Consider the following 14,285-nt stretch of genomic DNA (forward strand, 5'->3'; position numbering starts at 1 on the left):
CATGGCTCTAACCAACCGACTGACTGAGCAGGCACCAGTGTAAGTCACTCCGCTGTCCCGGGCTGCACTCGCGCTCATCTACAAAGGTGTGCCTGCCTGCCCGGCTGCTTGCTGGGCTCAAGGCAGACACCAGATGGACCCAGGAAATATGCGGGCATCATTCACTGTCAGGTGTGTCTGGCCCTCGTATGGGGCAGGGCAGGTGACGAAGCTGGAGGTAGCTGTTCCCGGCTGATGGTCAGGGGCTGGGTGATGGGCTGCCATCCTAACATGCACTGGACTGGCTTCTGCCTGTGAGCGGCGCTCTGACTGATCTTCATGGATGACCACCGGTGGGCACCTGAGTCCCTGACAGGATCGTCGCCCCTTCCCATGCATTCCTGAATGCAACCATTCCCAACCTGTGAATACGGAGTGTGGCAGGTGGCATACTTCCAAATGTATCAGGGAAAGCTAAAGATGGTTGTGGTCAAAGCTGAAGAGTGCCAGGGGAGGGCATGGGGTGGAGAGCTGTGAGAAGGAGCAAGAGCAGCAGGGTGGGGAGGCATCGAGGCCAAAGTGGAAGAGGAAAATGACGGTCAGAGCACATTGTTACCTTGACCTTCTGCTGCATCTGAAGGGAAGACACAAAGCTTAGGAGCAAGAACACGGCCCCCACCAACCCCCACAACAAAGCACACAGGCTTTCCGTGAGACGGACTGGCCCTTGGCACTGAGGGCAGAGAAAGGGGAAGCAGAGGGTCCCCAAAACCTGAGCCGCTTTGGTGGCGGTGGCGACTAGAACCCAGCCACTTAAGCACCACAGTGGTCACCTCCTAGTAGCCACAAGCCATCATCTCCTCACACCCCTTGGGACTTCCTGGTGCGCTGGATACAGTGCAGTTTGTGCTCTGCCTTCCTGACCTCCACGCGGTGGTGGCTGAGGCCACTCTGGTCAGAGGCTCAGGAGACAGGGCTGGGATGTGAGGTTCAGCCCCAGCCTTCGCAGCGGCCTTAGCCAGCCCACATCCACAGGACTCTTTCCGATTCCAACCTGGCCTAGGTGCATGAAGCACACACAGTCTCCCCACGGGGCTAACAGTCCACAGAGTGATGCGGAGAGGCAGCAGTCTCAGATGGAAACAAATGACCAAACCCAATGCCCCCACCACGGGCTCAACCACAATCAGTGGGGGCACTGTGGCCACACGCAGAAGTGCCAAGCCAGGGCCCATGGACCGGGAGGGAGGAAAGGCTTCCTAGGATGGTAATCCAGGCCCAAAGGATGATGGCAGCTGGGTGAGAAGAGACAGTGGAGAGGGGACAGCAGACAGGACGCTGGACACAGAAGGCCACACTCAGGAAGTGGGGAGGGCTGTGGAGAAAGGCTCCTGAGACCAGGGTTGCAGGGCTGGCGAGGGAAGAGACGTGGTTACAACTGAACCGTGAAGGGGCTTTGAATGCCGAGCTCAGGGGCTTGGCCATGGCCCAGAGAGCATGGGAGGTCCTGGCAGACCTGGCCCTGTGCATTTTAAACTGGTCCCTCTGGCTGTTGTGCGCTGGGAGAAGTGCGGGGGACTCTTGGGCAGGCAGGAGTCTGATGGAAGCATCCAGATGGAAGACTGGGAGACCTGGCCCGGGACAGGCAGGGGCATGGTGGTGCTGCAGCCCCAAAGCAGAGCTACGCAGGAGGCACAAGTCTCAGGATGGGGGAAGCCACTGCTGTGGGTGGGGTGACGGAAGACTCAGGACTGCTGAAACGTGAGGGACCACAAAGATGGGACAGACGCAACTTACAAATTCTGAAGAGAAAGCTGGTAGCCCGGGGGGTGGATGCCGAAGCGAGAGAGGTCCTTTTCAAATCTGGGGGACACTCCGTACTCGGTTCCCTTCTGCGCAAACTGGGATGACAGCACTTGCATGAGTGTGTCCGGGTAAGGGATTCGGGACAGTGCACGTTAAGCAATGACGAGTATATCATTAACACATCGAGGGGAAAAACACAGGGGGCCGAAGACACATGTGGAGGAGCTGCCTAGAGAGGGGCCAGTGGCGGGGAGGGGAGCCGGCTCTGATGCTGAATGGGGGAGGGCGGTGGGGTCTGCGACGGCAGCGGGTTTCACTAGCCCCACAAGTCCACTTGCCTCCTGGGCTTGTGCCGCCCCTGCCAGCAGGCTCGCCCTCACTGCCCCACCCAGCAACACCCTCACCTTGAGGCCGCCCCCAAGGAAGAGGTCACGTCCATGTCCTCCAGCCTTGTTGCCACACAGCTTTCAGCTGTCCTCAATGCCCCGTTTTCGGTTTATTCTTTCCCAAATATATAAATTGTTCAACTCTATATACCAAAGCCTTCATGTTCTCATGTTTTCTTTGGCTTTCTTGCTAATCCAATTTGCAAAACCTCACACCTGTTTGTTTTAGGAAACAAGTGTGAAAATAATGGATTTTCATTTCACCTTAGCATCCCCACAGAGACAGATACAACCCAGACAAGTTTTCCGGTTTGGAATTCGACCTCTTTTCTTCTCCCCTTTCCTGCCTGGCGTCCCTTCTGCATTCGTCGCTTTCCATCTGGAGTAAAGTCCTTCAATAATCCTCGCTGTTAGGGTGACGGAGCTGTACTGGGGTGAATGGTCACCCCACAAAAATCTGTCCACGTCCTCATTCCTGGACCCTGTGAACGTGACCTCATTTGGAAAAGGGGTCTCTGCAGATGTTACCCAGGTGGGCCTTATACCTCATGACAAGTGTCTGTGCGAGAGACAAGAGAGGACACACACAGAGGGAAAGGCATGTGAAGACAGAGGCGGAGGGATGTAGCTTTAAGCCATGGTACACCTACGGCCACCAGAACCTGGGAGAGGCAGGCAAGGGCCCTTCCCTAGAGCTTCCAGAAGGAACCAACGCTGCTGACACCTTGATCTTAGACTTCTGGCCTCCAGAACTGTGGGAAGACAGATTTCTGTTGTTTTGAGTCATTCATTTTTTTTTTTTTTGCTTTTCAGCAAAAAAAAAAAAAAAAAGGACAGTTCTAAGGACAATCCAGCCTCCAGGTCTGCTCTCCCGACTCCTCCCTGTTCCCAGCTTCTCAATCTCCAGTGAGCAGTGGGACCGTGAACGGTTGTGCGGGTTGTGCACTGTGATGTGAGTGGTGCCCCTGACGGACTGCTGTACACAGCCTCTGTAGCTGCATGTGGGGGCCCTGGTAAAGAATGTGATATAGAAGAAGCAAATGTGATGGCCAGATGAGAAATTCGTCGGAGATTTCAGCAATTTCCACATTTAAAGCGTTCTGCAGGCCGGGCTAGTTTTCTGGAAGTTCACCTCCAAGCTGGACTTGAGGGCAGAGGCCTAGAGCGACAGTAGGTAGAGCCTCGCAGGGGCTGCCCCCAAGCTTCAGAAAGACAGAAACTACCCCTGAGTCCTGATTTACTACTTGAACTAAAAATCTCCAGCCTTAAAGCAGAGACACACTCAGCAGACAGTGACATGTCAACACTGTGCTTCTAAAACCAACAAGTGTGGGCTTCCTGTTCGCCCCCAACAGCATCCCCATGGGGCTCCTGACGTGGGATACCTGCCAGCCTCCAAGACTCCAAGACAGGATTCCATTTGTAACTGTGATGTACCAACATCTTATAGACACACAGACATGGCATAAAATGCAAGCTAGCTTTTACAAATCGAGCATGTGGGGTGGGAGTGGGGATGCCACAAAATCACTCTCTCCCCTGCGTCCTACTCCTTTAAATTGATTCATGACTCTCTATAATTTTTTAAGATTTTTCTGGCTCTTGGTGGGAGGAGCAGGGGCAATAGGTCAGTGACTTCTTGGGATCTGAAAAGGATCCCAACTGGTTTGCCCAACAGTGCTGCGTGCTGGGTCTTAGCGATGCCCAGAGACTGCCTTCTGCTCCTGAGGAAACTGGCAGCATGAGAGGCAGCTGTTGACCCAGGGGCTCTGAAATCCCCATATTCCTTTGGTGAGATCTGAGGCCATATAGAAATACTAGGGTCTCTCCTGTTCTATGACAAGGAAACATCGCAATGGTCACAGGGCTCTGCCCCCACAGAAATCTGACTTCTGGGAACTGGATGACTTGGAAGATCAAGGTCATTGTGTCCAGCCCCATCGTCTCTTCCAGGCCGGTTTACACTTCGGTTCTGTCTGCAACAACTTCCAAAGTGCAACTCCCCCCGCCCCGACCCGAGAAGCCTTCTCTGGAGTTGCTCTCGGATGGGCTGTTAAATGGACCTGAATCTCAACTTGCTCATGTTTCTACTCCTTTCCCTCCAAAGACTGTAACCATTTGTTCAAGTCCAGGGGTGGGGAGAATGAAACCGCTGCGGGCACAGCAGCAAGCGGCCGCAGGGCAGGTCCACTTACGCTGAATGCGGAAGCAAAACTTCTTCTGCTGGTAAGAGATGTAGCTGGACACGGCGCCGATCAGGGCCATGGCCAGGGCGCTGGCCACGCCGGCAATGGTGCCGGTCTCTGGAGACATTCCTGGGCAAAGGAGAGGGGGGGAAGAAATGAGAAGTGAGGTCAAGCCAACAGCAGCGCAAGGATAGGCTCAGGCACTGAGCTAAGCTTGCTCCGATGCCCAGCACCCCGAAGCCAGTGCGAGAGGCCTATGCCACTGTATTTCACTGTGTCAAATGACACAGTGCCCCCTTGGATTTGCCAAGTGCTTCTCATTTTTTGTAAGGATTTCCATTTTGAGAAGCTTAAAATGTGGGCATGGAAATGGTGCAGTCTCTGAGTCCCAGACAGGTGTCTGGGTCTTAGGGCAATCAGTGGGCTTCCCATGGGGCCACCTCCCTGGGGATCCATATTTTCACGCTTAATTGCTTTAAATGACTTGGTCCCTCTGCTGTTGGCCTCACAGTTCTCTACCGGAAACAGTCAAGGGAAGGTCAGAAAGGCCGACTCTGAGAAAAGAGTGGGCCAGCACTGTCTCCTGTCGTTTCCAGCAGAAACCTCGGGACTCAAACCCACCGGCTTCAGAGTCGTCATTGCTGCCATAGCGACCATCACCTGGAGAAAACACGGAAGTACTTAGTGTTCGCTGTGAACCCGTGACCACCCAGCTCTAGGTCAGGAGGGATAGCCCCTTCCCGACTCCCTGACCCTTCTGAATCCCCTCTGCACAGGCCCCAGCCAGGAACCCCCCATGGGCTTCTACGAGACTGAAGCAGGAACTGCTCCCTTTTGCCCATCACCCATAAAGCCAAGGCTGCCACGTGGGAGCTCATATTTTCACAATCATAGCCACTGTGCCTCGAGCATTTGTTACATCCCAGCTCTTCCTGCACAGTACTCCACTGCATCTCTTTGCAACCCAGAGGGGCAGGTCACATAGCATCTCTGCCTTATAGGGGAGGGAGCGGAAGCTTGCAGGTGAGGGACTTGCCGGCAGGTGGCAGAGCTGGGCCTATGCCAGGTGAGCCTGACGGAATGACAACACGTATGTCCCACGCATCTACTTTCTCCTTTATCAAGTATGTATTCTTTATCTGATTACAGAAGCGTGCTTATATAAAACTTTGTTTTTAAAAAAGGATGAGAGGTTAGCATAAAAAGAATTTATAATCCCAGCAGCCAGTGAGATTTACAGTTAATATTTCACTTCACTTTCCTCCTGCGCCTAGTACTTTATGTGCTTGCCTTCAAACCCAGATGTTTTTGTTCATGCAACTTAGGTACATATACAGCATCCCTACGATATGCTACAACGATTAAGTCATAATTAAGAGGTTTTTAAGGGCTTCTACTTCCAGCTTGGCATAGACTTGGAGTTGTTCTTAGAACATAAACAAATGCGGGCTGCCAATGCCTTACCCGGGATTTGGAAATTCAAAAGGCTCTGAAATATCACAGAGAAGAAGAGATTAGTGGTTGACAGGAATTAGGGAGGGAGATGACTGTGATTATAAAAGGAAAACAGGCAGGGGCCTTGTGGTGACATAACTGCCCTTTATCCCGGCTGCAGTGGGGGTCACGGGAATCTATGCATGAGATATAATTTCACAGAACGCATACACACACGCACGCACACTTCCCCAGACAGCAATCCCCTGATGAGCAAGTGGTGGTATTTCAGGACATTAATTAGCCTTGAGTACTCCTTTCATGTCACCCTCTTCTCATTAATGGAGGGAGACTGTGTTCCCAAAGCCCAAGGTTCTTAGGGGAAACTGCCCTGGGATGTTGGAGGCAATGAACTCTGACATGTCCTTCACCAACCAAGGAGTCTGGGGGAATGTGGGCTCCTGGATTGTAACAAATATCCCCCTCCTCTGGTAAGGGATATTGGCAATGGGAGAGGATGTGAGAGTGTGTGTGTGGGGGGGGGTGAAGGTATGGGAACTCTGTACATTCTGCTCAATTTTGCTGTAAACCTAAAAGTGCTCTAAAAATATTTTTTTAAAAAGTTGGAGGGGAGAAAATGAGGTTTGCTATGTCCCCACCTGGGGCTGAATCCTTGGGTTAAATGCAGTTTATAAAGATCCCTGATTGGCTCTGAATGGTTATTTACAAAACAAGGAGCACAGGTGTTTGAAAAAACAATCACTTGTGAGGACTTGGCGCCTGGGTGAGCCCATCAATGGCCCCTTCACAGCTGTCCTCTTCTGATGTGTTCATGTCACCAGATTTCCAGACAGGTCTGAGCAATTCAACGTGTTCTTTCTTTCACCTCAAAGTGGAATGAAGCTGAGTGTTCACAAGTCTATCTTTCCTTATTAATATGTGGTCACGAGGATTCACAGCAACTTGAACCTCATGATCGATATGATGGCTGAGTTAAGAGGGTGTTACATCAAAGGTAAACAGGACTGTCCCCCGACTAGTGTTCCTGTGGGGGCATACAGAGAAGTAAGTCTGGCACCCTCCCAGGCTGTCAAAAAGACTCAAAAGCTCAACACTTAATGTATCTAAGACTTCCTGACTATCTGACAATCCGTGATTTTATGGAAATGTTATCCTAAGAAAATGTCAAAAAAAAAGTGATCCTATCCTTTGGGCGACTCATTGCTCAGGTGGGCATGTGAGCTAGAAATACCTTGAAGCTAAAGACCTGGAAAATCAAAAACCAGGCATTCTAGATCATTCTGTTCCTTCTAGTTGCATGAATCTGAACTGAAGTCGGCCACACAGACTCACCACTGGAGTCAGCCAAACCAATGTCATGGTTTTGATCTTCATTTGGCAAATGCGCTCTGTTCACTTCCTTTGAGCACAGGCTGAACCCAGTCCCTATACAAAATGCATGCTGAGCAAAAGACGGTATTGGGACAACTGATGAACCATCGGCATAAAATCAACGTATCTAATTCAATACCATCCATGGAAGCGAGCTCCCAATAAATATAAGATAGATTAAGCCAGAAAAGCACTATCAGAAAATGTAAAACAACATTTATATTGTCTTTGGATGAGAAATGAGTTTCAAAACACGACCCCATACCTAAAAACTCAAAACAGAATAGATTATATCAAAAGTAAACTTCAGTACCAAAGGCACAAACAACAAAAGAAAATTTACATGAATAAATTGGATTCCGACAAAATTAAAACTTGTGTGCTTCAAAAGACATCATCGAGAAAGTGGAAAGACGAACCCACAGAATGGGAGAAAGCATTGGCAAATTGTGTATTTGATGAGGAACTAGTGTTGGGAAAAAAGAACTTCTACAACTTAATAATAAAAGGCAAATAATTTGATTTTAAAATGGACTAAGGATATGCACATTTCTCCAAAAAGACATATAAATGGCCATTAAGCACATCAGTGCTTAAAAGATGCTCAACATCACTACTCATTAGGAAAATGCAAGTCAAACCCGTAATGAGATATTGCTTTACACACATCAGGATGGCTATAATTAAATATAGGTAATAAGTTTTGGCAAGAATGTGAAGAAACTGGAACCCTCTGATATTGTAGTGGGAATCTAAAACTGTCCAGCTACTATGGAAGAGGTTGGCAGTTCCTCAAAGTTACACACAGAGAGATACCACACGACCTAACAAATCTACTTCTAGATATACATACAACAGAATCAAAGACATATATGGCCACACAAAAACTTGTACACTAATTTCATTGCAGTATTATTCATTAAAGCCAAAAAGTGGAAGTAACCCAAAGGTCTATCAATTGATGAATGGGTAAATAAAATATTTTTGGAATATATGAAAAGGACTCCATACTAATCCCTAGTGTAAAAGGGCCCCTTACAAATCAATGAGAAAAGATAATGATTCCAGTAGAAAATAGGCAATGGGCGTGAACAGGCAATTTACACAATATATTAAGTGTAACAAGACATAGAGATGGAAAGTATCTCACTTCTTGGATTCAAAGAAATGCCAATTTAAACAGGATAGCATTGTGCCCGATCAAATTTGCAAAGATTACAAAACTGTAATACCCAGTGGAGGTGAGGATGTTAGCAGACAAGCGCCTGTTTACTTCCTAGTGGCAGAAATGGAAGCTGGTAGAACCATTTAGCAGTACTCTTGAGTCACATCTTTAAAAATTTACACCTCCTGTGACTCAGCAATTCAACTTCCAGGAATTTATCTGACAATTAAGGTGTCTTTTTTAAAATTTTGCTATGAGGATGTTCATCATGACACTGTGTACAGTAGGAAAAGGTAGAGGAAAAAAAAAAACCTCTCCATACAAAAATAGGTACTGGTTAAACAATTCATGGTGTAACAATATTACGCAGTCATGGACATATTTTAGAGCATTCTTCAATGAAAAAAAAATTCAGGATATTATTGAATAAATTTTAAACAGGTAGCGTGATTCTATTTTAATAAAAATAAACACAAATATTTACAATGTATAGTTATGAGTAGAAAAAGTACTACAAGCATCAACTCCAAAGGAGTACTGGTAAATTCTTCCTCGATGGTGAAACAATAAACAAGTATTTTTCACATAATTTATAGAATTTTTAAAATATGCAAGCCTCATGCACATCTATCCACCTGTATTTTTCCACAACCAGAGACACAACTCAAAGAGGCTATTTCACAGGTCACTGGCAGGATCTTTCTTTTCAAGGACAGTGTTTTTTATTCTTACCTGCCTACTGACTTCATAATTATATGCCACAATTATGCACTAAAGAGACTGGAGTAGCCCTCTATTACACCAGAAATTCATCTGTATGGCATTTCTCATGCTGCAATTTGCTTTGAGTATAGAAACCTATACTATACATACAGAGCTTTGCTGTAGCTCCAGGGACCGCTGTCATAGGAATAGTGGCTGTCATAGGTATAGAAACTGCCACTGTAGCTATGGTGACTGCCATAGCTATAGTGACTACTGTACCTATAGCAACCATCGTAGCTATCGTGACCACCATAGCTACAGTGACCACTGTAGAAGAGGAGGTGTCACTTCAGTGATGAAGTCTTAAATCAGCCCTGTTGTCAAAAGAAGTGTTATATCTTCAAATACAAAAGATAACAATGCAAATATACTCTTATGTCAGTCTTGAGTCCTATACAGGCACTTCCCTGGGAGGTAGGGATGCAATGCACACGTCTGCCCTTTACGACAACAGCACAACCCCGGGCTCACCGTGTCACATGGGAAGTCAAGGCCATGGAGAATCATGTGAGAAGATTATATCTAGAACTGCTAGTGGGGATATTCAAGTACTTAAGGACTTTTGTAAATATTCTAGATTTCCAAGAACCACAGCTGGGGCTTTTACATTTTTTGGACTTTTACATTTTAAAAATTGATTTTCGTTATTTAAAAAGCGGCAGCGGAAATGCAAAATGAAGTTTTTTTAATGAATAATTAAAAAAAGGAGAAAAGAGTTGCTTCAAATGACCCATGGTTACAAACACAAAGGGAACGGAAACACTCAACCAGAACGTCTCTGCCTAGGCTAACTGCTGGGGATGTCATTCCTCACTGTTCCAGAAAGTCTCCAAGGCCACGATCTCCTCCATCTCCCACCTCAGGGATGAGAACACTCAGCCTCTAGGTAACAGGACAGGTGCCATCTCCCAATTGGACATAGAACCCTGCACCCCGACCTTCCGATGCTCAGATCTCAAGACACCAAAGAGGTTATTTTGGATAAAACACATGTTCACGCTACACTCCTCGGTGTATGTGATTGAGCCTGAATGTCCACAAGCATGTGTATGTCAGGGACAGGGCCTCTGAGGGAGCAAGTGGGTCTCTTCATAGTCTAGAACAGGGGTCCCCAACCCCCAGGCTGTGGACCGGGCTCCAGTCTGTGGCCTGTTAGGAACTGGGCCACACAGCAGGAGGTGAGCGGTGGGAAAGCTGGCAAAACTTCATCTGCATCTGCGGCCGCTCCCCAGCGCCAGCCTCACCTCCTCGGCTCCAACTCAGATCCTCAGGCGTTACATTCTCATAGGAGCACCGGTCCCTGGGGTCAGAAAGCTTGGGGACTCCTGCTCTAGAACACTAGAACTAGAGAGCTGCTTCTCACATGAGACAACCTATTTATGTTATTAAAGCTGGAAAAAATATGGAAACGGGTACAAAGAAGAAGATAGAGACATAAATGACAGATGTAGAAAGGGCTGTTCAGGGGAATAAGGGCCGTCTGGGGGCAAATCCTTAACTTTTCAGCTCCTGATGGAAGACCCCCAACTCCTCTCACTGTGCCCACAGCTGGGCAGACCACCTGGGGGAGTTGGTGGTCACCAAGCAGCCAGTGGATATCTGATGGGTTTTAGCCAGTATTTCTGGGATAAGCCCTTCCACCGAAACCCAATTCTATCACGTGAGATTAATGTAATGGCTTGTAAGGGATCATGAGAGGACCCAAATACTTCGAGATACTGACTGCTAATGCAATAGAAATGGAAGAAAAATATTTTCTTCAAGGATCCAGTAGGAAGAATGGATAAACATGACGTGAATTGTCCATACTATGGCATCTTATTCGGCCATTAAAAAGAAATAAAGTTGTGACCCATGCTACAACATGGGTGAACAACATTATGCTAAAAGAGCCAGACACAAAAGGGCAAATCTTGTATTATTCCATTTATATACCTACAGTAGTCACATTCACAGAGATAGAAGGTGGAATGACGGCTATTAGGGACTGTGGGGAGGATGGCGCATCACTGCTTAATTGGTACGAAGTTTCGGTTTGAGAAAGTTCTGTAGATGGATGACAGCGGCACAATAGTGCAAATGTACTGAATGCCACTGAAATGTACACTTTAAAATGGCTGAAATGGTCAATTTTATGTATATCTTACCACAACAAAAAAAGTCTTAAAAAGCTCATTAAAGAAACCTGGGGTGGGTGAGGGGGGCAACCTGGAAAACTCTGGAAGATAGTTTCCAGGCTGGGAACAAGCAGAAGGCATAAGCAAGGCTTCCCATATGCAGTATGACAACAGAAATAAATCAAGTGTTCAAAGGCAGGAAGCGGTCTGCTGAGCCTAGCACTGCCGGGCAGTGGGGAGAGCAGAAGAAGGTGCCTGTGAAGCCCTGGGAGGAAATCAAAGATGGAGGCTCCCGAGGTTCCTTCTGGGAACCTAGGAGGTCGCATTTGGAGGAAGACAGCACTTGAAGTGACAGTCAACTAACTGACCACAGCCGAGAACATCTCATTTAACCTTGGGCAACAGAGGTGACGGTGTTCATGTTTTGCATTAGGGGACATTCTTCAGATGGCCAATATGTGTGACCCAGACACACCCGTAAGAGAAGAGCTGTATCTCTTTAAAATCGTGGGTTTTGATTCTTGCCTCAGTTTTTAAAACTACATGCTTTTGGCTTTAAAATTTGCCATCTGGGAGTAAAAGGGTGCTTGATGTGATTCTAAGGTTAAATTTTCTTTTCTGACTAAAAAGATGCTGTAGTATTTTCCACTGCATGAGCCCAGAGTAGTTACAAACAAACAGCCTGTAACAGAGTGAACCCAGCATGTAGACTGCCAGATCTAGGTGCTGCAAAGCAAGTTCCACTTCCACGCACCAAGGAAAAGCTCCAGGTGGGACTCCTCTCTTTACGGTGCTCTTTGCAATACAGGAAGGGTTTGAGCTCAAAGAATAAAGGCCCTCCCTGAAGATACCCATTCTCAGCCAGCCAAGGCTCCAAGGACTGCCACTTGAATAAGCTGGTCACCAAAATGCTAGCTTTGAGAGGACCCAGAAATTCTGAAAGGCCCAGAGAGAACAAGCAGGGGGTAAAATATCCTGCCAGAGCAATGACTAGCTGCTGTTCCAGAATGATCTTTAAGGAGGGCAGGAAGAAGACCCTGCCTGGGGATGCAAAAGCCATTGTCTTGGAGAATCAGCAGCATGAGGAATGGCCTGTCCTTTTCTGCTCCCTCCGTGACCCACTCTCTCCCCTTAGTCCGGCCCCTCTCTAAACCACAGTTGACTCCATGGCTCAACTTATCAAGAGTTTTCTGACCAACATGCCAGTGAGGGTGATCTGAGGGTGCTACTGATGCCCTTCTTCCCCTCCAGGTCCTTTACCAATTGAGAACTGATGCAACGAGTCATAGAAAGATCAGTTGAGTCATTCGCCTTATGAAGGGACTAGACAAGGACGCCAGCACCCTCAAGGTCAGGGCTTCTGTGTACTAGGTTAGAATACATGGCCTGAAGCCAGATGGAAGCTTCCTGCTACTTCTCTCCCCTCTCACAAAATCACCTTCAAGCTTACCTGGGGAAAAGCTGGGCTTACAGACCAGATCAGAGTTCACACACTTTAAGGGCGTGCACACACCCAGTCAGCTCCATAGAGTGCCTCGGGCTTCTTCACTCCGTTTGTGGTCCAGGGCAAAGCATTGTATGCCACAACTCCACCCCATCCCTAATGTGGCCCAGACGGTCACCAGCCTAGCAAATCAAATGTGTTGCCTTTCTCTTCAGGGAAGGTGGGCGTGACAGGGTAGAGATCAAAGCCAGGTGTTTGTTCCATCCCAATCCGCCTCATTTTAGCACCTTTATTGGGGCTGTCGAGGATATAAAGAAAAAGGTGCCTTCAGGAAGCCAAATCTAGCAGCAGTGAAAAAGATACAGATGACTCCATTATGGCTCTGTGTGATAAGTGCTATTCTATACCGGAAGGAATGAGAGGCTCTAGGAGAACCCAGAGGCAGGAGATAAGACATTGTGCCACAGAGCCAAGTTGGGGTAGGTAGGATAGTGCCTACAGAGGGGAGGAGTCTTCAGAGAAGAGGGAACCTTTTCTGGCACCAGAGACCGATGCTCCTATGAGAATCTAACGCCTGATGATGAGGCCGAGCTGAGGCGGTGATGCTGGTGCTGGGGAGTGGCTGCAGACTCTTCGCTAGCTCGCCTGCCACTCACCTCCTGCTGTGTGGCCCTGTACCTAACAGGTCACGCACTGGTACTGGCTTGTGACACAGGGGTTGGGGGCCCCTGACTTAAAGGATGAGTAGCTTAGTACTCTCTGGGGGAATGAGTGGGAATTCATCTGGTGGAAGAAATGCATTTTAGACAGAGAAACGGCATGTGAAGGCTCAGCCCATGTGTATGTTTGGAAATGAAGAGGACCTGGTGGTCTAGGGCAGAAAGATATGGCAGCAGCCTAAGGGGCTTGAACTGATCTTGTAGGTAGTGGGGAGTCATTAAAAAGACTTTTGGTTTCTTTTAAAAAATTCCCCCAACATTTAAGAAAATTTGCAAACATTCAAAAAAGTTGAAAGCACTGTATCCGTCATGTGGATTCTATAGTGAACACTCTGCACTGTTCGCCTTATCATGTGTCCATCCGCCCCCCTTATTTTTGTGATGCATTTCCAAGTAAGTAGCAGACATCAGTACACTTCCACATCTGCTCATGATTCCCTTAAAATTTACATGGAGTAAAATACACAAATCTGATGTGTACTATCTGAGAAGTCTTGGCAGGTGAATATACCTGAAAAGCCCATGCCCTCAGCAGAATGCAGAATGTTACCCCAAACCCAGAAAGTTCTCTCATGTGCCTGGCCAATCACTCCCCGTCCATATCCCAGCCCCGACAGCCATGGATCTCATTTCTAGAATTAGAGATCAGTCTGCAAGTATCACAGCTTCATATGTTTGGGCTCATATAGTATGCACTCTTTCTTTGGCTTCTTTCACTCAGCATAATGACATTTATCCATGTTTTATGTGCATCGGTAATTCATTCCATCGTACAAGAATGTAAATACATCACAAATCGTCTATCCACTTATTCTATTGATACTTGGGGCTGTTCCCAGTGTTTTGTTTTTGCTTTGCTATTATAAATAAAGCTGCTATGAGCATTCTCATT

At 47.5% G+C, this 14,285-nt stretch overlaps 1 protein-coding gene across 8 annotated transcripts in view; it reads right to left on the reverse strand.

The window, feature by feature from the left end:
- CD99L2 (CD99 molecule like 2) overlaps window positions 1-14,285 on the reverse strand; it is a 112,072-nt gene that overhangs the window by 23,537 nt on the left and 74,250 nt on the right. For 4 of the 8 annotated variants that reach the window (XM_036226395.1, XM_036226394.1, XM_016123668.2 and 1 more), the window contains 3 exons: window positions 4,979-5,017; window positions 4,367-4,486; window positions 596-613 (listed from right to left, as the gene is read on the reverse strand). In XM_036226395.1, coding sequence (XP_036082288.1) covers window positions 596-613; window positions 4,367-4,486; window positions 4,979-5,017 — 177 coding nt within the window. The remainder of the gene's footprint in view (window positions 1-595; window positions 614-4,366; window positions 4,487-4,978; window positions 5,018-14,285) is intronic. The other 4 variants (XM_016123667.2, XM_016123669.2, XM_016123666.2 and 1 more) reach the window with 1 other exon arrangement.

Source organism: Rousettus aegyptiacus, unplaced genomic scaffold (genome assembly GCF_014176215.1).
Source record: "Rousettus aegyptiacus isolate mRouAeg1 unplaced genomic scaffold, mRouAeg1.p scaffold_m13_p_9, whole genome shotgun sequence".
Taxonomy (NCBI): Eukaryota; Metazoa; Chordata; class Mammalia; order Chiroptera; family Pteropodidae; genus Rousettus; species Rousettus aegyptiacus.